Source organism: Vanellus vanellus (assembly GCF_965231255.1).
Source record: "Vanellus vanellus genome assembly, chromosome: 1".
Classification (NCBI taxonomy): Eukaryota; Metazoa; Chordata; class Aves; order Charadriiformes; family Charadriidae; genus Vanellus; species Vanellus vanellus.
Genome location: NC_138905.1, coordinates 85,629,181 through 85,653,484, shown reverse-complemented (window position 1 = coordinate 85,653,484; position 24,304 = coordinate 85,629,181). Strand labels below are relative to the sequence as shown.

General features: G+C 41.5%; 1 protein-coding gene across 1 annotated transcript; it reads left to right on the top strand.

Annotated features, from left to right (window-relative positions):
* On the top strand, positions 1-7,739 carry LOC309673054 (natural killer cells antigen CD94-like; the record flags this gene model as incomplete). The annotated part of the gene is made up of 6 exons (XM_082484752.1): positions 1-127; positions 2,308-2,406; positions 3,699-3,785; positions 4,076-4,230; positions 6,042-6,154; positions 6,507-7,739. The coding sequence occupies 6 exons, from the start codon at positions 1-3 to the stop codon at positions 6,625-6,627; spliced, it is 702 nt and encodes a 233-aa protein (XP_082340878.1). The 3' UTR covers positions 6,628-7,739.
* Between the last annotated feature and the right edge of the window lie 16,565 nt (positions 7,740-24,304).

Here is a 24,304-nt window from a genome sequence, read left to right as displayed (position 1 = left end):
ATGGAGGATGAGGAAGGCTACACCGCCTTAAATTTACGACCCACGGCTTCAGTTATTACTTCTGGATATTCGAGCAGCCACAAATGTTCTACATTTAAGGCTCCGTCCAGTTGTGTCAGAGTAGACAGTAAGTACAGATGGAAATTAGCTTTTCTATCTAAATCAGGGCATAACTTGAATTTGCATGGTCATGTTGATTGCTTTATAATCCTTCCAAACTTTACAGTATATTCTTAGATAAATGTTCATAGAAACAACAGAGAATAATCATAATAGTCTTGTGTACTAGTTTATGATCACAGATGATATTTTTTCCGAAGTTTATCTTTACTCCAATTATTTTTTCCATTTACTTCAACGCAGAAGACAAATTCCACCTTTCTATAGATATTTTTTTTATTTTGTAAGGACTCATTTATTACAGGAGGGCACTACAAGAGATGAAGGTATTATATGAGATAACGAAGGCCTTAGAAAAAGAAACAGTTTCCTCAGGTATGGGGAGTAGAAAGGTGCCCTGTTTATCAGTCATAATAGTGAATGTAAGCTCTGATAGGAGTATGTGGTTTTATTTGTTTATACTCAAAGTTTTTCTATAAACAAGCTGAGTATTAACTAAGGTAGTGGATTGTGCCTGTGGAATGCCTGACACTATAAAATGATGACTTGAGTACTGTTGCTGAGGCTAAGAAATTCACCAGGGGGCTTTTGTGTGAAATAAATATCATTGCTGCTGTTTTCAGGTTGGGCAGAGTAGACAAAGACTAAATTAACATCACTGTGGTGCTGTCTGGAAAAGATCTAGGGCTATCTATTGAGAATGACCGCTTGACAAGAAGGATGGAGGAGAAGCTGTTGAGAAGCAATAGCCAGAAAACCAAGGATAAAATATGAGTGAGTGTGATCTAGGGGCAGAGCTTCCTGGAAAGAAACAGGTTGGCAAGCTCAGAGAACTCTTAAAATGGCCTTTTGATATGCTCAGAGAACAGGTAAAGTAGATAGACTTATGACCAAATCTGGTAGGGAGGGACCTCTGTAGTTCATCTTTTCCAATCTTTTGCTCAAAAGGGGCTAGACTCTCTGCAGTTAGATGACACCTCTGGTGAACTGGGAAGCTCAACACTGGACACAGTACCCCAGATGTGGCTTCATGACTGTCAAGTAGAGTGGAATAATCACTTCTCTCAAACTGCTGGCAGCAGTCTGGCCAATGCAGCCCAGTGCTGGTCAGCTTTCACTGCCACAAGGGCACACTTGAGGACTCATGTTCAACTTGTCCACCAAGACCCCGAAGCATAGCTGCTTTCTAGTCAGTCAGTCCCCTACCTATGCTGGTGCATGTAGTTGTTCTGTTACAGGTGCCAGACTTCACACTTGACTTTGTTCAGCTGTTGCACTTACAGCTCATTCCTACGATTTTTAGGTCCCTTTAAAAGGAAGCCTTACCCTCTGGCATATCAGTCACCACCCAAAAGTGGTGCCACCTGCAGTCTATTCAAATTACCTTAACTGGTGAGGGTTGGGTCATCTCCCTTAATTTTGGCTATGTAAGTTTTAGTTGTCAAGTCTATCTGGACTTCTGGAGGGTGTTCGTTCCCACCTAACAAAAGGTTAGTTCCCTGGAGGTGCTTGCTCTGATGTACTGGACTTCAGTAAAATACTTGATATGCGTAATACTTTTCAATTAACTTGAACACTCTAAAATAGATATGAAAGAGTATTGCAGAAAATTGCAGAGCACTGCTTCCCAAAAGAGAAAAATGCACATAGATATAAGAAAAGATTTAAATCAGGGGATAGTCAGCTGTAAAATTCTGGAGAACTATATTCCTGATTAGACATTGAACCACCATGGAAATTAAGAGAAAGAATCTGAAGAAAGATGCACAGACTAATGTTCAAACATTGCAATCATTTAGAAATCCCGGTCACAGGTTCTAGAAGCAATTATCCAAAACTAGATGGCAATTTTTCCTTTTCAAGGTGGAGAAGTCTTAGAGATTGCTTTATTATTTCCAGGACTGTGGGAACTGCAAAATCTAATCTGTTTACCTGTCTCATGAGAAGAAGTTTTATTTTAAAACACTAGAGCCACAGTTAATACATATTCTCAGCAGAGAAATAGATATTTCCTCAAAATTACTCAAGGAAATTCAGAACAGTCACAACAAATATTGCAGTAAGAAAAAAAAAGGCTCTGCAAAAGATATAAAGGTGAACTGGTGTTGTCAGAGAGGAGGTAATACCACTGTGTGGTGAGGAAAGCTGTTTCTTTTTGTTGCTGAATGGGTTTTTTGTTTGTCACAGGAGCCTCTCCGTCATCCTCCGTATGGCAGCCAGTGGCTTTTGCTTTCCTCGTATTGTGCCTGGTGCTGCTGACGGGGCTGGTAGCCCTGCTGGCCCTGTGTAAGTACTGTAGTGTCCGGACCTACAGCTGTGCGAGTGAATTCCAGCTGTACGACTACTTCTCATCCCAGAAAATTGTCCCTGGTATCCCTATTCCCCCAGTGGAAATAATACAGCAAGAAGCGCAACAGTACAGCTCTCCCACAGAAGTCCCCCCGCAAATGAGTGCCAGCCCAGGTCACTCGGGATCACCAAGTTTATTTATAGTAACCTTAACTCTAAGGGTTACACTAACCTTAATGTAAGACCTAAACCTAACCAACCCTAGCTCTAACCCTAAAACCTAACCCCTAGCCTTAATGACCCTAATCCTAAAACTAAAGCTAATCCCTAGCCCTATCCCAATCCCTAACCCTAAGAATAAACCTAACCCCAACCCTAATCCTAAACCATAACCCTAACACTTAATGCCTAACCCTAATCATAGTGACCCTAACCCTAATCCTAACCCTAACCCCAACCTTAACCCTAACTGCAACCCTAACTTATGTCTCTAAGCCTAACCCTAACCCTTACCCTAAAACCTAACCCTAAACCTAACCGCTGACTAACCTTAACCCTAACTCTAATCCCTAACCCTAACTCTAACCTATTTCTGAAACGTTTAGTTTTCACAGGTAGAAACTCATCTCGTCAGCCGCACTATCTGGGTAATGGTGCCCCCCTGTGACTGTTCCGGGAATACTTCACGGTTACAATTCCCTCTTTTTCTTGGATTGCAAGCTTTTTGCAGGGAGGGCAGTCCTGGCATCAGGGCATTGTCACTGGTGCATTTGCTCAACGATTACAGCGGGTTTCCCATAGAAACATTTCAATTAACGTCAAAAGACGATGACACATTACATTTGGAAGCAGAGACAGAGGGTACCCGGCTTCTTCTAGGAAGGAGGGAAGCAGCTGCAAGTGCCCAGGATGAACACTCAGGGTGGTCCATGGCATCACAGAAATGTTAGCGCAGAGGCATTTCTTCACGTTTCTAGTCTGACTCCCACCCTTTCCTCCCCACCGTTCAAAGCTGGACTACCACCAACCCCAACTAATCTGTAGTCTTGTCCAGATGACTTTTGAAAATCTTCAAGGGTGGAGATGTCCCCACCTTCTCAGGTGAACTTTTCCAGTGCTGCACAACTCTCCTGGTGAAGGAAATGCGGATGATGTGCACCCAATGGTGGACATACAAATGAAATAAACAAAAATTAAAAGAATGCCACAAGCTACAAATCAAAGCTACATTTAAAGCTAAAAATTTTTAAAAACAATCTTTCATAAGCACTTTCTTTCATGCCCTTCAGTTTTTCAGGTTTCCAAGGATCCTGAGGAAGGAAAGAAGCTGCAAGAAATGAGGGAAGCATTGTGTTTGGAAGGGAAGGAGAAAAATGGTAAATGTGGTTGTTACGTAAAGAAACAGAAATCACCCCCTTTTCAGAGCTCATTGACTAAGAGACTATAAAATCACAGGGAAAAGATCCGGTCAGTTAGTGTCTGTTTTAAACTGTGGCAGTATTTGAGTTGTGTATATCTGTACACTAACATGCAAAACAACTTGTCTCTCCCCCCTCAAGAGCTCAGCTGATTCATGGCTGCCCTTAATCTTTTCTCAATCAAGCCAGTAGCTAAAGCCCCCCCCCCATTCCTCGCAGGTCCGCATAATACTCTTTCTGATTTCTAGGAACAAAATGTGCTGTCTGTCCTGCAAGTTGGCTAAACAGTGGAGCTGACAACTGCTTCTACATTTCAAAGGAGAAGAAAACATGGAAGCAAAGCCAGGAGTTCTGTTCCTCAAGAAACTCCACTCTTGCTGTGCTAAAAGACAAAGCAAAGATGGTATAGTCTTAACCTCATGCATTCCTTTATGTCATGTTTTTTTACTTCCAGCAGTCTCGCAGGCAGAAAATAGTTTGGTCGTTTACAGCGCATGCAGTTAATTTTGTCTGGGTCAAGTAGCCTTCCTGCAAGTCACAAGATTGTCACAACTTGCATCACTTTCTAAATTGTATGCTGTGAGAAATAGTGAAATTATGTATTATGAGAAATAGAATAAGTCATTATATAAAACACCTTAATTAGCTAATGCTGGGGTTTTCACAGAGAAAATAAATTGCATATTATACCCAGCACATAGAATGCATGTTTCCATTATCCCTCTCCACAAATTTTATTACTGAGGGCTCCCAGCGTCAAACCCACATCAACATGAAAGATAAGATAGAGAGTGGCCAATTCACCATGGTACTGTCATTTGTGCACTGCAGTGCAAAGTGGCTATAAAAGATTGTTTTTTGACCTTGTGTCATACCCTCATAGAGTGGTGTTAATGATGGCACAAAGGCTAGACAGCGGAGGATTATATGACGATGACTGAAAAAAGTTGAGGGGATTAATAATTTTAAGTACTCTTATTAATTTAGGGTTTTTTTCTGAATAATGAAAAATCTGTAATTTGCTGTTAAGACACACGTATCTGGGAACCTCTCTTTCAACAGCTTACACAAAGCCCAAACATCCTTATTTCCTTTTTGCTACATAAACCTTTTCAAAGAGTAGAGTCGAAATAGAAAGTGGATAAATGGTTTATTATTGAGTCTAGTAGCATCCTGAGGTCAGAATCATGGTTCACTGTTGGGCGACACCTGAACACCACAGCTTCAATGCTGAATTCAAGAGACAATTTTGTTATGGCATATAAATCCCGGGATAGTTTGATTTCAGATGTCTGGGTGCTTGCTTTTTCTTCCATGTTTGGTACATGCAGCTGCAGCCAGACTGAGGCCAGACAAGTTTAAGCCAGATGTGGATTTTAGATTTTGGATGAGTCCCTAAACGTGCTACTAAGCAGCAGTAAAGTATCTGAAAGATCTGAACTGGCTAAGATGCTGAGGAACCTCTTAGGTAACACCTAGGGAATGATTCAGGTGCCTAAGCATGGGTTTCCAGGGCAATCTGAGATGACCAAGGGTATACACTTTGACCTCCAAATAATGCCTCAGCGAGGCACAGTTCCCCCATAGGTTCTGGGTCTTGTCTGTCAGCCATATGTGAAGACCTCAGACAGGTTGGAGAATCTTGAAAGGTGCTAGAGGCCTGTATTTAGGCAACAGGCTCTGCCCTCTAGGCTGGGATTCATCTTGCCTAACTTCAGGCATCTACGGTGTAAGCGGTCAGCAACTTCAGAGCTACTTCCTCAGGCTCCGTTACAGTCGGTGGTAGATGTGGCCAACACAGTCACTACTCAGTAGCACTCCCACTGGGTGAGATGAATCACTTCTCAGGCTCCATTGGATCCCTTGGCCAGATCTCCGCTGACGCTCATTGGGGACATATGCTCCCATATCTATATCTAAACTGCAGATATCTAAAGGCAGACCAGATAAAACTGCTTTTTTTTTTTTCCCTTTAAAAAAGCAGTGTTTTTACAGATCCAGGGTACATTTATCTTGTGGCAATTCAATAAACAATGGCATTTGAATGATGCTAGAATCAGAGCGGTCAGCACTGCCTCATGGAAAACAAGCATGGACAACATGTTACTCTCCTAAGAGCGATCTCATTTGGTTACAGAACCTTCGCAGCTGGAAGATACAGGAACTTGGGTCTTATTTTTGAAATATCGTTGTGATTATTGCTCACACCTACAGGTTTCTCTGCCACAGGATTCGCAGCTTTATTGGGTTGGATTATCATACATATCTGAAAGGAGCGGCTGGTACTGGGAGGATGGAACAGCTTTTTCAAAAGAAGTGACAAAATGGTAAGCCTTCATAACTTAGGACCAGTGTGGTTCTATCTGATAGGGCCCAGTAAATTATATGAAACTTGTGCTTAATCCTGTTTTCCCATATCTGTCACGTACAACGATGAAGGAGCAAGGAGATCATAGTATCTGCTATGCAGCTCCAAATTCATGTCCCATATAAGGAACAGTGGGTGACAAACTACAGTTCAATCACATGCACCAGACTCAAAAGGACCACCTAGCACAAATAAAATAACTCCAAGGGGGAAATACATTCCAGCAGCAAATCAGTATGATTACAATGATCCAAATATAGATTACATTATGTCATCGGGACATCATTAAGCCATATCTTCTAATTTCCTAGGGTCGTGTTTTATGACAACGTCTTCTGTGCCTCCTTATATGGACAGATTATTTATGCCAGCCACTCCTGTTCAACAGAGCAATTCTGGATCTGTGAGAAAGTGGCTGTACATTTCACCTGAAGAAGCATTGCAAGAAGGAATGTGGGATCTGCTACTGTGAGACACCACTGGAATTTTTAAATATATTTTTATTTTTGTTTGTTTATCATGCAGTTTTCTCAGAATGGTCATTCAGATGGACAGGTCATTAGAGACTAAATCTTCCTCTTTGCCTGCATTTTCCCTCCCAGGCTCACAAATGAGAGAGGAAAAAAAAAAAAAAAAAAAAACCGAACTACAAAGCTAAAAACGACAGGCCTAGGAAGCAACTTGAAAGAATTAGCTACAGTCAAGCAATGATTCTTGTGTGACTCTTTAGGTTGACAGCCACATATTCTTGCAGATCTCTATGTTTTTTGAGCTTTAGTCAGCATTTTACACTAACACCTGCCAGTCATAAACCAGCCCAACTGCATCCTTGATGATTGTCCTGACTGAATTACTTATTGTACACACTAACTACTCTCCACCCATAATCCTCTTCTAGATCAGTTTGCCTTGGCATGCCTTATTTCCTAAATCTGTTCTTCCAGCTGTTCCCCTGTTTGAGGTATAGGAATATGAAAACAACACAAGGCTCTATTCATCCATAAAATTCTTTTCACATATGCATTAATATTTATAGAAAAAAAAAAAAAAAGGACATGTATTAGAAGACTACGGGGAATGCCTGGAATAAATCTCTGTTAAAAATAGAGTCCAATGTCATGGCTGGATTAAAACATTACCTGAATAACTTCAGTGCTACTGTAACATTAATTGCTATGTGAATAGCAGGGAGGATAGTAATTATGTATTCCATTCAGAGCTACACACAATCAGTACTCAAACTGATGCAGAATCCATTGCCACAAATCTTACTTGAGCTCTTGTATTATATCCACACTGTTTGGGATCTCTGGAGCCCAAGGTGCACGCTATGCATCATGTGTTATTAAAGCACTTGTCATACTTCTTGAAAGAAAATGATGCCTCCACTTTTCTGGGTGGAGTTACATTGCATGAGTTCTTTGAAGTTCTGTATGTCAGCATCTGTTTTGTATTACATATGCACGTATTCCTTGTTATGTATCTATGTGTATATGTCTTAGTATTTGGAGACTTTCCTTAAAATAAATGAAAATATAATCATAAGTTTATAATATTTAGTATTTCCTTTGAGACTTTCCTTAAAATAAATGAAAATGCAATAATAAGTTTATAATATTTAGTATTTCCTTTGAAAAATATGCTCAAAGATTGAAGTAGTTCTTTGGTAAAAAATGAAACCCTTTTCCTAATGTGCCAAAAGGTATTTGTGAACTGAATACATTCACTATGCTCAGTAGAGCTAAGTCCTAATTTATGGGCACAAGTACCGGTTGAACTATCTAGAATTCCTTACTATTGCAGTAGGAAGTGCAAGGTACAATGCAAGGAAGGTACAGTGTTTCATCTGCTTCAACCTATTCAACTTGAAAAAAAATAATTCACAGCAGGCATCTAAGCTGCCACTTTTTTCCCCTTTTTCTTCCCATAAACTAACTCTTGATTTGTTTCTAGCAATCTGCTATACACCTTTGTTTGATGGCTGCACTATGAAAACAAATGTTAGCCTCGGTGTTTCTGGTGCACTGTCTGGTGTGACTTTTTACAGAGCATTCACTATTACTGCAGGAAGATCAGGTCAGTGGTGATAACTTGCAGGGTACATTTCTATGGCTGGATGATCTTTATAAACTATTTCCACATCTTCATATAGTAAACTCCATCTGGTCTCAGCCCAAATCTTGTCCCCAGCAGCTTGGAAAGGGCTTTATCCCTGTTAAGAATGGCATATTTGAGATGGAAGAATGTATAGTATAGTATAGTATTTTAAATTAAAGCAAATCCATTATTTCATCCAGTCTGCCTTCTACCTTAGAGGCTGTCAAAGTTCTCCTGACTACACATGTATGAAGCCCAAGACATAAGTTGCTCGGGGAGGTCCACTATTTTGGGGGATAGGGGAGGTCCACAATCTTTCCATGGCACTGGGAAGTTTGGAGAAGCTGGTTTTTCGAAGCACATTTTGTATGGAAAATAAAACTGGACCCAGTGATTGATGGGAACTGGATTCCAGATCTTCATTCAGGATCGGGATCACAGGCAGATGAACAGACAGAGTCCTTTTTGGACGTCGGCCGTTGAAGAAAGAGAGCTGACCCTTTGATCCCTCAGCTTTTATACTGAGCATGAGGCAGATGGGATGGAATACCCTGTTGGTCAGTTTTGGGTCACCCGTCCTGTCCGCTCCTCCCTGCAGGTGGGACCCCACTATGATTTTCCGCTTCCGACCCTCCAATGGGGCAAATAACAAAGTTGGTTGGCCTTGGGGGTTATAGCAATGAGTATAAGCAAGAGCCTCTCTGCATACCGTGCCTGGGCATCAGCTATAAACAATTGGTCTTATCACTCTGAGAGTGAACATTGTCTGCAAAATATGCTGTTAATTTCAGTAGTTAGAAGAGGCCCAGCTAAGAAGCAAAGTTACTAAACAAAATTGCTTCTGTTTTACCTCAAACAAGGGCACCAGTCTGTTTATCACGTTCTACATTTTACTCTCCAAGTTACAAGAAAGGGGAAAAGATGATGCTGTTTCAGGTGCTCTACTATTGTTCCCTTGGCCATTCTCCCCTAAAAATCACAGTGAGTCTTCCCTTCGTACTCATAGATCACAGAGTCATGGAAAGACTCAATTTGGAAGGGACTTCTGAAGTCCATTTAGTCCAAACTCCTGCTCAGCAGGTCTAATTTCAACGCTAGGTCAGATTAGTCCAGTCCCTGTGCAGTCAAGTTCAGCAAAGGCCGAGATGACACACCTCTCTGGGCACCTCTTCCAATGTTTGAACACCCTACCTGTAACTTATGACTGTTGCTTCTTGTTCTTTCACTGTATACCTCTAAGATTCTGGGTCCATCTTCTCCATAACTCCATAACATAGCTTTCTCTTCTCCAGGCTGAACAAATCCAATTGTCAGTCTGTCCCTGTAAATCAAGTGCTCCAGCTCCTAAGCATCTTGGTGGCTCCCTTTGACCAGTTTTAGCATTTATGTGTTTCATGGGTTTTTTATTTTTTATTTTTCACTGGGGACCCCAAAGCTGGACATAGTACTCCAGCTGCATATTCAGAAGCGATGGAGAGAAGAGAATCATCACCTCCTTCACCCTATTACCTACACTCTTGCTAGGTCTGTCCAGTATGTGGTTAGCATTTGTCACAAGGGCTCACTTCTCTTATTCGTTAAATCCTGTCTGTTCCTTTTTTTCACACACTGATTTCCCACTTCTCCTGCTGAGAAGATTACATTCAACTGTGGACAGCACTTCTGCTTCCTCTGTGCGTTTAAACAGCTTCAGCTGCTATTTGCAGCTGTGAACTTTTCTCTCAATTGAATTGAGACACCTAGATTTTTAGCCCTTAACACTGAATAACGAAAAAGGCACAGAGTTGAAGTTAGTTGGCCCCTGAGATGAATCAAAGGTGTTTGTTTTGTTTTAAAATGTGGAAAGTTCAAAGGAGACGAAAGTCATGAGAAGGTTAAATGGAAAAGAGGGGAGCTACCAGGCCATACATTTCCTGGGACTCATGTCATCCCTATGTGTCTCAGATCCAGGCTGAGATGTGATGGGTGGGAAGAGAGGAGTTCTTCCCCTGAGGGAGGAAAGGGAGGAGTCACACATAATACTTGAATATGAATGTCTTGCCTTAGGGCATTTGAAGTGTGACTCATTCTCCTATCCCCTCCCTCTTTCTGATTTTCTTTCTGCTTTTCCTTCAAAAATCATTCAGTCTGTCTTATACAAGGATCGTTACTGAACCACGAATGAGTTCTCAGGTAGTGCATATGAATACAGAGGAAGAGGATGGATACTCTCATTTAAATCCCTTGCCACAGCATCCAGCCAGACACTACATGTCCTTGAACATCAACCAAGGTACGACTGACATTTGCTCTTTGAACTTTGTGCGTTATGGTCAACAATGACAATAGGAACAGTCTCTCTTGTCCAGCTCAGTAAATAAGAAAAATATGTACCTATAGGTTTAATGTTTATTTCTATGCACTATTTGTATGGTTTTGTCTGACAAAAACCAGCATGCGTAAATGTGAAAATGCATAGAGTACTGCCATTGCTTGCCCTAAATTTCTGTAGGAAAAGACTTCAGGATCAAATTCTGTAACGTAGGAATCAGCTTTAATGTGGTTAGTTTTATTTATTGTTTATTTATTGTTACAGGAAATGGCTATAGAGACAGGACAATCTGACTTTAATAGGAAAAAACTTTCTCTGCCCTCTGGCCCTCTGGCCCTCAATTTTTCAGAAAATGCTTAAGATGCATAGCCTTTATGGCCAGAAGGGATGAAGCAGCACCTGCCCTGAATGCATAGGTCATGTCATTTCCCTTCTTCAAGTCCCATAGCTCTGGTTGGGCTAAACCACGTACTTCAAGAGGGCATCCAGTCTTGAGTTAAATATTCTTCATCTGAAAGGTCCATCATACTGTAACGCCATGACTATTTGGTGATAGTAACTCTCGGGAACTTTTGAATCCAGGGAAACCTCAGTGGATATCTCGGACTCCATAATCTTCCTGAACTGGGTTTCAGCCTTGAGCTGGTTCACAGCCAGAGCACTGTTTGCCCTGAGAGCAGAAAGGATTTGTGCAAAGTGTAAGATGGTATGCAAACACTTCCTTACTCTGTTCCAACAGAGCAGAGCAGTACACAACTGCCAAAGGAGAGCAGGAGCATCACCTACTTCTAAGTCAAAGGATCACTACTTTCATAATTTCATAATTTGTCAAAGACAAGGAATCCCCAAACTGTTCCATTTAAATCATGCCCAGTGATTCATTTCTAACAGACCTCTTTAACAGAGACACCATATCTTTTCAGCTTGCATTTGGGTCGATCTTTAAAATATAGTACAGCCTGGAAGAGGAACTCTTTAGACAGTCGTCTGATGGCAGGGTGGACGGTTGGGAGTGCTGCTGAACAGGGTGCCTGCCCTCAGATAAATTGTTGGTTTTTCCCAGGGCGCTCTCTTCCCTTTGCTGTATGGTGGCCAGCTATCTTCACTTTGTTTGCACTGTGCCTGGTCCTCACCATAGGAATGATAGTCCTAGGTAAGTGTTGAAAAATACTGGGTTCCTTTATTCATATTGACACCTTGGGAATAACTGCTTTGAAGACAGGTGGCAGGCTGACTGCGACAAGGACAGTCGTAACTCATCCTTCCCACAAATACTGTCCTTTCCTCTCCTCCTAATTGCCTGCGATGAACACTCTGCAGCTTGGTGCACGTAAGACTTGGAGGGAAGCAATTCTTTTAAGTCTGGACCTGTGCCCAGAGTTAGGATATAGAAGTCAAGATGATATATTTTGAAAAGAGTGGGAGGAATGGATTCTGCCCTCATTCATCTGTTACCCATTTATTTGCTATTTTAAATTCAATTATAAAATTCTAATGTTGACTTTCACAAATCAGTTTGCTGTTTCCTTTCTCCTCTTGTCTAGTTGTTCAAGTCTCTCCACTCTACTGGAATAGCAGTTCTTGTCTCATTCCTTTGATAAAGCTTTCCTGTTTGTAGACTAACCTGTCATGTTCGTAGACTACTGTCTTAAAGTAGTTCATACTAGTTTGTTAAAAATGGACATACATCTAGCACTCAGACTCAGGAGGAAATCTCACTGTTTCAGTAAGTCATCCCAGTTTGCCTGAGACGAGCAAGAGAACTGAAGACTCTTATATTTATATTATCTTTTGTCGTGTATGACGTGACTGTACCTATACTTTCTAACACAGAGCCTGGACATAGTCATTCTGAGCCGTTGCTACTAAAAGCCTGTATCTAAATAGTGTTGAGGAAGAGATATAAAAAACACCCCCCCCACTTTCTTTAGAGAAGCTTTACCAACCTTTAAGAATAAAAGGATTTTTCAACCTGAAGCACGTTTAGAATTTTAGGGTTTTTTGAGCTTCCTTTTTTCGAAAACTTCCTTTATGATCAACATGATTAGTTCAAGATAGTCCTTCCTAAGCATATTTTTTTTGCTTTATTTTGGTCTTTTATTAGGTTACCAAGTGGCCTGCAATAGCCCAATGATTAAGCGGCATTTAAAATTTGGAAATATCTTTGTCCATCATTTTCTCATCTCCTAACTGCCTCATAATATATGACACGCTAGCATCAGAGTTGCATGTGAGCACACTGTTGCAAAAAGTTAATTTGCAATGTATCATGAAGCGCGTATCGTGCAGTAGCGTCGTCACAGCTTTTTTGTCTCACGAAGAATATCTTTATAAACTCCAGGTCTCAGAGGTTCTAAGCCACCTGGGGAACATAATGAAAACTTGCGGGGACTAAAGGAGAGATTGTGCTTGATGGACAACGCAAACAGTAAGAATGATAGTAAGTAGAAGTACTGCTCATACAGCCTGAAATCTGTGTGTTAGGCCTTATAACAGATTAAACAAGGGTGCTATATGCTACATCAGATTAAATAATGAGTTTTTTTAAAAAAATGAGTGTAGATGTGACCCATAAAGTGCCGTATATATTTCAGCTCTGCATAATTTGACTTTCTGGGCCTATAGGTGTAGAATTTTCTACTCTTCCTTTGGCTGTTTATAAAGGACTGACAGTATCTTTCTCCTCTAGGACCCGCATGTTCACTCTGCCCTGTAAACTGGAAATGGATTGGAGGCGACACCTGTTTCTATTTTTCAGAAAAGGAGGCCACATGGCTGGAAAGTGAAGACTTTTGCTTCTCCCACAATGCCACCCTTCTTACGCTGAAAAGGAAAAGCAAGTTGGTATGGTTCCAATCATACTGCTGCTTCTTTGCACTGGTGTCAACTATTCAAAACTCACCAGTCAGCAAGTACCTCTTCATGTTATGTAGTAATAGAAGTGCTGTCCTCAAAATCTGAAGCAATGCAGACGGCAGAACATTTAACCACAAATGTGTAATGATGAGGTGGCTAGAAACACAGGATATTATTCAGCCAAACAGTGGACATGAGTGTCACGGATCCTGTGAAACTCAGAAGCAGTGAGTCTTTCATTCAGGAAATCTCTTGGAATCGTCTGAAAGATAGGGCTCTAAAAAGAATTGCTGCCCCAATATTACATTTAGTAGAGGTTCCAGACACAAAATGTTCCTGTTTGCATTTCAAATAGAGATGTTGTCTCTTGGAAACTGTCGTGAGGGCCTGATGAGGAGTTCAGAGAGTCATTGTCAAACTACCTGATTTGGTTCTTTCTTGACCACCTCCCCTTTCAACAGGAGTTGTTTAGGTACAGCAAAAAAAAAAAAAAAAAACACCCACAAGTTCCTTGGTGATAAATTTTTTGCATTTTTTCTAGATTAGCATATCTCAAATATCACAAAAACACTCTTATTGGATTGGATTATCATATGGAGTTGATGGCTGGTCTTGGATAGATGATACAAAACTTTCTACAAAAAGAATGGACTGGTAAGTTGTCTGAACTTAAACAGTTGGTGGTTTTTAATCTCTTCTTGCACAATAGCCTTCCTGTGCACTGGAGGAGGAGGAAACCAAAATCCCATTAATGGCAAAGCTACAATGCAGAATAGAGCTGCAGATATATTTGGAGTCAAAATACTGTTTTAGGTGTGGAGTCCCTGAAATAGAGGAAGAGTCTCAGAATACTGGAAGTGTGAGCAGGAGAAGGACTCTACAAACCAGTACAACCAGTGACTGCTCTCACTATTTAAACCCATTCACATTATGAAACATCCCACAACTCTATGGGAAGCAACTCACGCTTCCTTCAAGCCAGTCTACCTCCTGAAAAGCCTGCCTGCACCTGCCTCTTCTATTCAGCCACAACTGTCCCAAATTCACTTCTCTCTTCCATCAACATTTTGAAACCTTTATTATACAAAAATAGTCAACATTAGGTGGAGAGAATCTGTTTGCTTTTTCTGTAAAATCTCATCAGTTTACTTGGTGTATTTCTCCTTTACTAACCATGGGGAAAAAATTGAATTCCTATTCTGTTCTTTGTGAAGTGATCACTGTATGCAGTAATATGAGAGTCCTCTTCAGGGTCTGGAGAACCTTCAAGTAAAGATTCCCCAGAACCTCCTTGGAAACATTTGCCCACTTTGTCTTGCAAACTCTTACACTTACCGCAGTTAGTATACATCAGGCAGAATGATGTGGCTTCTGCTCAAGAGGACCACTGCCTTTCAGTTTCCAGATCTAAATTACCACTATATAAAGCAATGGTTGGAGTGACATAATCACTGGTGAGGAAGTAGTGCTGCTTTCTGTTTTGATGATGCGCCATCCACAGGCTTTCTTTTTTACAGCTTTGAGTTGAAGGCAGGGGGGAGAATGATCCTTTAAACATTAATTATATGAGCTGTTATGTTCTTCAATATTTTGTATAATCCTTTATAAACCTTAAAATGACTAAGCAACTTTTGCAATAATGTATGATTGTCCAAAAAGGCCTTATGTTTGTTTTTTTTTTCTAAACTTGTTCATGAGAGTTTTTAACAAGATGGTGTGGTTTTCTTTCTAGGATTGATTTGTCCTCTGAGAAAAACTGTGCATACCTGTTTTATCGGAAGTCAAGAGTTTACAGTGAGAATTGTAATGAGAAATATCCCTGGATCTGTGAGAAGGCAGCAGTCCAGCTGACCTAAAAAGATTATCAGCAGAAAAGGAACTGGAAGAGTATGAAGAAGATTTTGATGTTAAGATTTTTCAAAGAAGTGGTGTGAAATAATGTTTAATATAAATTCAGAGCAGGGTCCATCCTTTCTTCCTAGTGTATTCACACAAACACAAAAATGGAAAAGAGACGGAAAGCCTTTGCAGATAACAAGAACCACCAGTAACAAATATCACAAATCACAGAAGAGTTATTAGTCTCATTGTTCTAGTTCAGAAACATCTACCTTAACAATGCTGACAATCTTAAGCATCTTACAGCCAAAGAAATCAGAAGTGTAAAGGCCTGTGGGACCAATTCTTGTCACTCTGATTGGAATTTCATGTATATCCATTTCTACCAAGGCACTCTCTTTAGTCCTTTTGACCTTACTCAGATGATGAGTCGTCTCTCACTTCTATTTTTAAAGATATGTTAATCTCTGATAACTCTTAACTATTTCAAGCCCTTTCTTCAGCACACTCACTTTCAGTTACTCTATATTTCTCCAAAACTCCAAGGCAAGCGTTCCTGTCCTTTACTACTCAATGACATGTGACTTCCTTGTTCACTGCTTGGCAGTGGAGCATCACTCAGCATCCTCATCCTCTTCTTCACTGGGTATAGTATATGAATTTATATGAATATATGAACCAGGACATATGTTCAAATTTTACTTCCAGATAATGATGCTTTTCCTTTACATGCAATAATAGGATCTTCCAAGAATGTCCAGAAGTCAGTGTTAAATTAGTTTTAATAAACAGTATGCTATTACCATAATCACTATTGCAGTTATGCAGGGAGAATGGAAATAATGATTGGATTTTTTCAAAGAATGCCATCGGAGGGCCATTAGTCTTCCGCTGACATAGAACATGTCCATGCCTTTACCTAATGCATCTCATCATATGAAAGGATGGATATGTGACACAAATGGCTGCACTGATAGCTGGAATGCTGTGACAGTATTCAGAAAAGTATTAAATGCTGAATGAGGAGCTGAATTTTCCAATGTATCAGAAGCCACATATTTTATGGTATTATATATTAAATGGGGTTTTTTTTGAATGGATGATTTTCTAAATCTAAGTAACTGTATCTGGTGTATCTTGTTCAGGATCCTGAGGGGAGGGAGGCGGGTAAAAAGAAAGCTCACAACCCTGGACTTCAGGAGAGCAGACTTTGGCCTCTTCAAAGATCTGCTCAGAAGAGTCCCATGGGATAAGGCCCTGGAGAGAAGAGGGGCCCAAGAAAGTTGGTTAATATTCAAGTATTAAGTCCTCCAAGCTCAAGAGTGGTCCGTTCCAATGAGTAGGAAGTTAGACAGGAATGCCAGGAGGCTGTCGTGGTTTAGGCCAAATCCACCACTGGGGACCCGAGGGACCCCAGACGGGACCAACAGATGCTCCCCTCTACCCCTCTACAAAGAGAGAGGCAGAGGAGGAAAAAGAGACTTACGAGTTTAGAAGAAACTAAACTACTTTAATGAAATATTAATAATAAAATAAAAAGAAATAATGAAAAATATATACAAAACCGTATCAAGCTCCCGAGATGACAATCACGTCACCGGCTGGCACTGGGGCAGTCCCAGGCTGGACTCAGTGACAGACGGTAACTGGATTCCAGATCTGGATTCAGGATCGGGATCACAGGCAGACAAACAGAGTCCTCCTCAGACGTCGGCCGTTGAAGGAAGAGAGAGCTGACCCTTTGATCCCTCAGCTTTTATACTGAGCATGAGGCAGATGGGATGGAATACCCTGTTGGTCAGTTTTGGGTCACCTGTCCTGTCCGCTCCTCCCCACAGGTGGGACCCCTCTATGCTTTTCTGCTTCCGACCCTCCAACGGGGCAAATAACACAGTTGGTTGGCCTTGGGGGTTATAGCAATGAGTATAAGCAAGAGCCTCTCTGCATACCATGCCTGGGCATCAGCTATAAATAATTGGTCTTATCACTCTGAGAGAGTGAACATTGTCTGCACAATATGCAGTTAATTTCAGTAGTTAGAAGAGGCCCAGCTAAGAAGCGAAGTTACTGAACAAAATTGGTTCTGTTTTACCTCAAACCAGGACAGAGGCCTACGGGGATGAACAATCTGATCTTGGCAAAACGCAAAAACAAATAGGAAGTATACAGAGGGTGAAAGCAGGGACAGGTAACCTGGAAGGAACACAGAGACACTGTCTAAGCATGCAGGGATGAGGTTAGGAAAGCCAAAGCCCCAAAGGAAATTAATCTGGTGAGGGGTGTCAAAGGCAGTAAGTAGGGCTTCTATAATATGTAGGTGACAAAAGGAAAACTAAGGAAAATGTGGGTCCACTGCTTAATGAGACCAGGGACCTGGTGACACAGGACGTGGGAAAGGTTGAGGTACTGAATGCCACCATTACCTCAGTCTTTACTAATAAGACCGGCCTTCAGGAATCCCCAGTCATAGAATCATAGAATCATAGAATTGCTGAGGTTGGAAGGGACCTTTAAGATCATCAAGTCCAACCATTAACCTACCCGGACAAAAACCACTTCTAAACCATGTCCCCAAGTACCACATCTACCCTTTTTTTAAACACTTCCAGGGATGGCGAATCCACCACTTCCCTGGGCAGCCTATTCCAATGTTTAATAACCCTTTCAGTGGAAAAATGTTTCCTAATATACTCTTCTCCAGGCTAAACAACCCCAGTTCCCTCAGTTGTTCCTCATAAGACTTGTCCTCCAGACCCCTCACCAGCTTTGTGGCCCTTCTCTGGACACGCTCCAACACCTCAATGTCCTTCTTGTAGTGAGAGGCCCAAAACTGAACACAGTACTCGAGGTGGGGCCTCACCACTGCCGAGTACAGAGAGATGATCACTTCCCTAGTCCTGCTCACCACACTATTCCTGATACAGGCCAGGATGCTGTTGGCCTTCTTGGTCACCTGGGCACACTGCCGGCTCATATTCAGCTGGCCGTCCACCAACACCCCCAGGTCCTTTTCTGCCGGGCAGCTTTCAGGCCACTCTGCCCCAATCCTGTAGCGCTGCATGGGGTTGTTGTGACCCAGGTGCAGGACCCGGCACTTGGCCTTGTTGAACCTCATACCATTGGCCCCTGCCTATCGGTCCCTCTGCAGAGCCATCCTACCTTCAAGCAGATCAACACGCCTGCCTAGCTTAGTGTCATCTGCAAACGTACTGAGGGTGCATTCGATCCCCTCATCCAGATTGGATTTAACTCCAATTGGACACCAATTGGATTTAACTCCATTCACCACCACTCTCTGGGCACGGCCATCCAGCCAGTTTTTTACCCATCGAAGAGTCTCAGAGATCAGGGAAAAGTCTGGAACAAGCAAGTGGAAGAGGATCAGGTCAGGGAATACTTAAGCAAGTTGAACATGCCTAAGTCCACGGGTCCTCATGGGATGCACCCACTAGTGCTGAGGGAGCTTGCAAATGTCATTACAAGGCAACTCTCGATACTCTTCGATTGATCGTAGCAACTGGGAGAAGTGCCCAAGGACTGTAAGAAAGCAAATGTCACTCCTATATCTTCAATAAGGGCAGGAAGGAGGACCCAAGGAACTTCAAGCTGCTCAGCCTCACCTTGATCCCTAGGAAGCTGATGGAGCAACTAATTCTGGAAACCATTTCCAGGCACATGAAGGACAAGAAGGTGATTGGGAGTAGCCAGCATGGATTCACCAAGGGGAAGTGATACTTGACCAACCTGATAACCTTTTATGAGTATGGTAGACAGGGAGAGAACAGTGAATATTGTCTTCCTAGACTTCAGCAAAGCTTTCAACACTTTCTTCCATAAAGTACTCATAGAGGAGCTGTTGATATACAGGCTGGATGAGCAGACAGTGATACAGATTGAAAACTGGCTACATAGATGGACCCAGAGGGTGGTGATTGGTGGCATGAAGTCTACAGCTGGAGGCCAGTCACTAGTGGTGCACCCCGGGGGGTCAACACTTTCATTAATGATCTGGATGATAGGGCAGAGTTTGTTAATGACACAAAACTGGGAAGAGTGGCAGATACACCAGAGGATTTTGCTGCCATCCAGAGGGACCTCAACAGGCTGGAGAAATGGGCTGACAGGAATCTCATTACGTTCAGTAAGGAGAAGTGTAAAGTCCTACAACTGGAGAGGAACAACCCCATACACAAGTACATACTGAGGATTGATCAGCTGGAAGGCAGCTTTGCAGAAAAGGACCTGGGGTTCTGGTGGACACCAAACTGATCAAGAGCCAACAGTATGCCCTTGTGGCAAAGAAGGCTTATGGTATCCTGGGTTGTATTAGGAGTGTTGCCAGCAGATCAAGGGATGTAATCCTTCCCCTCTGCTCAGCACTGGTGCAGTCACACCTGGAGTGCTGGGTCCAGTGCTGGGTTCCCCTGTACAAAACAGCCATGGACACACTGGAGAGGGTCCAGTGAAGGGCCATGAAGATGATGAAGGGACTGAAGCGTCTCTCCTATGAGGAAAGGCTGAGACAGCTGGGGTGGTTTAGCCTGGAGGGTACAAATAGGATGAAGCCGGGCTCTTTTCAGTGGTGCCCAGTGACAGAACCAGAGGCAAAGAGCACAAACTGAAACAGATGAGCTTCCCTCTGAACATCAGGAAACACTTTTTTACTGTGAGGGTGACCAAACACAGTCACTGGTTGCCCAGAGATGTTATGGAGTGTCCCTCCACGGATATATTCAAAAGAAATCTGGATATAGACCTGGACAATTGGTTCTATGGGGCCCTACTTGAGCAGGAGGATTGTAGCAGATGACCTCCAGAGGCCATAGAATCACAGAATGGTTGGGTTGGAATGGACTTTTAAAGATCATCTAGTCCAAATCCCCTGCCATGGGCAGGGACATTTTTCACTAGACCAGGTTGCTCAAAGTCCCATTCAACCTGGCCTGGAACACTTCCAGGGATGACGCATCCACAACTTCTCTGGGCAACCTGTTCCAGAGTCTCACCATCACCATCACAAAAAAAATTCTTTCTTATGTCTAATTTAAATCTACTCTCTTTTAGTTTAAAACCATTGCCTCTTGTCCTGTCACTACAGACCTTGGTAAAAAGTCTCCCTCTCTCTTTCTTATAAGCTCCCTTTATATATTGAAAGGCCTCGATAAAGTCTCTCCAGAGCCTTCTCTTCTCCAGGCTGAATAACCCCAACTCTCTCAGCCTTTCTACACAGGAGAGCTGTTCCAGCCCTCTCATCTGAGGTCCCTTCCAACCTCAACCACTTGGTGATTCTGTGTTTTTTCAAGACCTCGAATTTTAGACACTAGTGAATAAAATCTGTGTGTGATATCAATGTGGCCATGGGGTGCTCAATTTAATAGTGCTTGCCATTTTTTAGTGGTGACACTGATTAAAAAAATCCCATTGTTATTGTTCCAAGTTTGAAAGTGACTCTGAGATCTTTACTTCATGTTGGAAAATTTAGTTGAGTGGAAAAATTGGAAAAGGTATTTTGATATATTCTTGTGATGCTTAATACATTATCTCCACTAGAAATTTGATGCATATTTCTATACACATTTTGTATTGGAATGCAACTGGAACCACCACATTCAACAATGACACATCTTGGTCTATGAATGTGTGATATTTGTGATGCAATTTTATTTATACAGCAGAATAAACTGCTCCCTTTTCTTAAGTTGTAATACTATGCTTCAAAATGCATATTTTTTAAGTGTGTAAGACCTTTGCCATCATAACACGGGCAAGTTGATGTCAGTTATTTATTTACTTTCCCCCTATAAAATAGTGCCTTCCAGCTACACAGTTCTTATTAAATACCTGCACCACAATTTGTGCTATGACAGGCCTTCAACTTAATTTGGCACTATAAATAGCAGCAAATATGACTTCAGCATAGTCATTTGACTGTCCATCTCCAGGAAATGTTTTACTCACAAAGGCCACCTGTGCATCTTGCGCATTTAAGTGTGTTCCGAGTGCTCCAATTCCATATGTCACTTGAATCTGTTTGTTTCAGATGCCCACTGTTAGTAGCTATATTCATCTGAAAAAAAGGCCAATGAATCTAAAGAATGAGAGAGTAATAAAATATAGGAAACGCTCAATAGGGAGGAAATACTGGCTTTGCTGTTGATGATTTAATCAGACTTGTGTGGTCCTTCTCTGCCAGGGAATATTTCACAACACTGAATATTTTTGCTTCAAATCAGAACAAAAGGGCAACCCTTCTGCAGAAGGACTGAGCATTTCTTCCTGCTCGGTTTCCTGGTGGGGCCCCAGAATGGTAAGGAGCAGGGAGGGTAGGTCAGTTTTCAGGATAACAGGTATATGCGTGATTGCAAAATACTGACTGAATTTCTGAAATAGAAATAGGCTTTTCTGGAAGCATTTAGACAAGCTCTGCATTTTAGTTTTCAAATCTAAGATCACAAATTTCTTTTTGCTCAATTTACAGGGTGGCAATCTTAATTTAGCAAAAGGAGAAATCCCCGCATGACTCTAACCAAAGAACTGGAAGATGAGTAAAGTTTCCTTTTTTACTTCTTTTTTTAACATTAAAACTAGTTCTTTTATCCAAGACGTAAAGGTTAGGGTTGAGATGGTGGTGGAGAGAATCAAAGATTAGAGAGAGGGCAAAAGATCAGACTAAACAAGCTTGAATGCATAGGTTCAAATGCAGGTTCCCAAAATCCTGACTGCAGAATTCCAAAGGTACAAAAAAAGAACTCTTTTGACAATCTGTCATGGCTTTGACTTTGATTTTAGGTCTAAGACATGAACATTCACTTTAAACAAAATTGAAAACCTCAGAAAACTTAAATATTGCACTCAAAGCACCCAATATGCAGCTGCATATACTGTGATATATTCAGTTAATCATTGTGCTTCTCTCCTCGCTTCCTTATTCTCTCAGCAGTCCTTAGCAGAGGTGATTTAGCAGCTTTTTCCGTTTATGATGTGGCTGTGCAATTTGAAAAATTAAAGTAGATTTTGCAAGGCCTGCTCTTTAAAGACAGCAGCTTCTCTCTCCACATGAAATCAGAGACTCATTTATTTTCTCTGCTAATTATGAGTATTGGGATCTTGATGTAAGAACATTTTTCCCCAGTTGGATTTGTTTAAGTTTTTATGATGCAGGTGGTTTACTGACTGTCTGCCACCAAGGGTGAAGAGCATGACAATGCAGAGAGGAAAACTCATTAAAAAGTAAAGCTGTGACACTCCATTCAAGGTTGCATCTCTGAGCTTTGCTGAGAAATGAGCTGCTTGTGTAGCTATATGTCAATATGAAGCATCTTAAAACAATGTAGCAAAACTAAGGGAGAAGAACACATAGGCACTATGAGGAAAAACATTCATGAGTTTGGTAGATTCATTGAGGCGAATACTCATGTTGGGAACAGTAGGGAAATTATTTGCCAAGCAGCACTGAGAGTGGTTTATGAGCTGAAGGCTTGTTTTGTAACAATGTGGCATAGGTACAATGCTTCTACTCTGATTTTAATGGACATTCTTTGCACTGAAAAGGCTAATTACAGACTCAAGATTTTTTTTATCACTGTGAAGAACATAACATTAAAAATACAGAAGTGGTTGTGCTGATAAAACCTTATGGCAACAACAGACAGCAACTAATTTCTAATCTAGTGGTGGCTATCAAAAAAAAATTCACCCTTTGTCTTTTTCAGTGTGCTACAAAACCTAAAGATTTGCCTATGAGCATTGTAGAACTTGAAATGACTCCGTTCGTTCAATTAAAGGTATGATTGCATGCTGCTTTTTGAACTTTGTCAATGTAAATGCTTTCTGCAGCCGAATGACAGCAGAGGTGACATCGCTCTTAAGACAAATTAATATTGAAGTTGCAGTAATTTTGAAGGACCAGACTTGACAGGTAGCTGTGCAAAATGCAATGGTTAGCACGACTTGCAAAGCTGAGTGGAAAGAATGTTTCTCTAACTCATTACTTACTGAGAACGTTCCCTTTGCTTAGCAGCACGGAACAGATTCCTGTGAACCAACTAGTTTAATGGACCCTGGGCAATCTGAGAAAAGATTTTTGAAGAGGACATTTCAAAGGGAGTTATAAAGAATTGCAGCAAGAACACACAGAGTGACTGAGAAGATGGACCAATGTATAGATGGCTACGGGAAAGGGGAAAGTATAGAAGATAAGTGCATGAAATTGCATAGTTCTGAATTGCTTTAAAGTACTGTATGTTTTAAACTCGTATAGCAAAAGATATGACATCTGTTAACGTAATTATTGTATTGTGACTTAGCGATCATCTTATGTATAAGGGTAAATTTTTCTCTCCTGGTTTACACCAAAAATCAAGAACTGATTTATGCTACATATCAAGGAAATTCAGGGTTAGGTATTAAACAAACACAGTAACAGGTTGTACACTGCACACCTCAGGGCAATTACTGGATGCCAGGTATGCACTCTGCTATACTGTGTAACTTGGCTCATCATGTAGCGGTTCTAATTACAAGTCACTGAGTTATGAAGGTGTGGTATAAAATGAAAAAATCCAGACAGCAATAAGGTCCAGGAATTTCTCCCTTGTTTTATAAGTTCCTGAGCTTGTAAGTATTCAGCAGCCAGGCACGGGGCCAGTGTTTCATGCCCCAGACGGGGGGACAAGACAGGCTAATGGATTCCCCTCCCAAACACAATACAGAACAGCAGACTCTCATTCGGTGTTTTCTTCCTTCATTTTCTTGGGTTTTGGGCTCCCCAGTTCAAGAGGGACAGGGAACTGCTGGAGCGAGTCCAGCGAAGGGCAACTAAGATGATTAAGGGCTTGGAGCATCTGCCTTATGAGGAAAGGCTGCGAGAGCTGGGACTCTTTAGCCTGGAGAAGAGAAGGCTGAGGGGAGACCTTATTATGGCATACAAGTGTCTAAAGGGTGGGTTGAAGGAGGATGGACCCAGGCTCTTTTCAATGGTTCCCAGTGACAGGACGAGGGGCAATG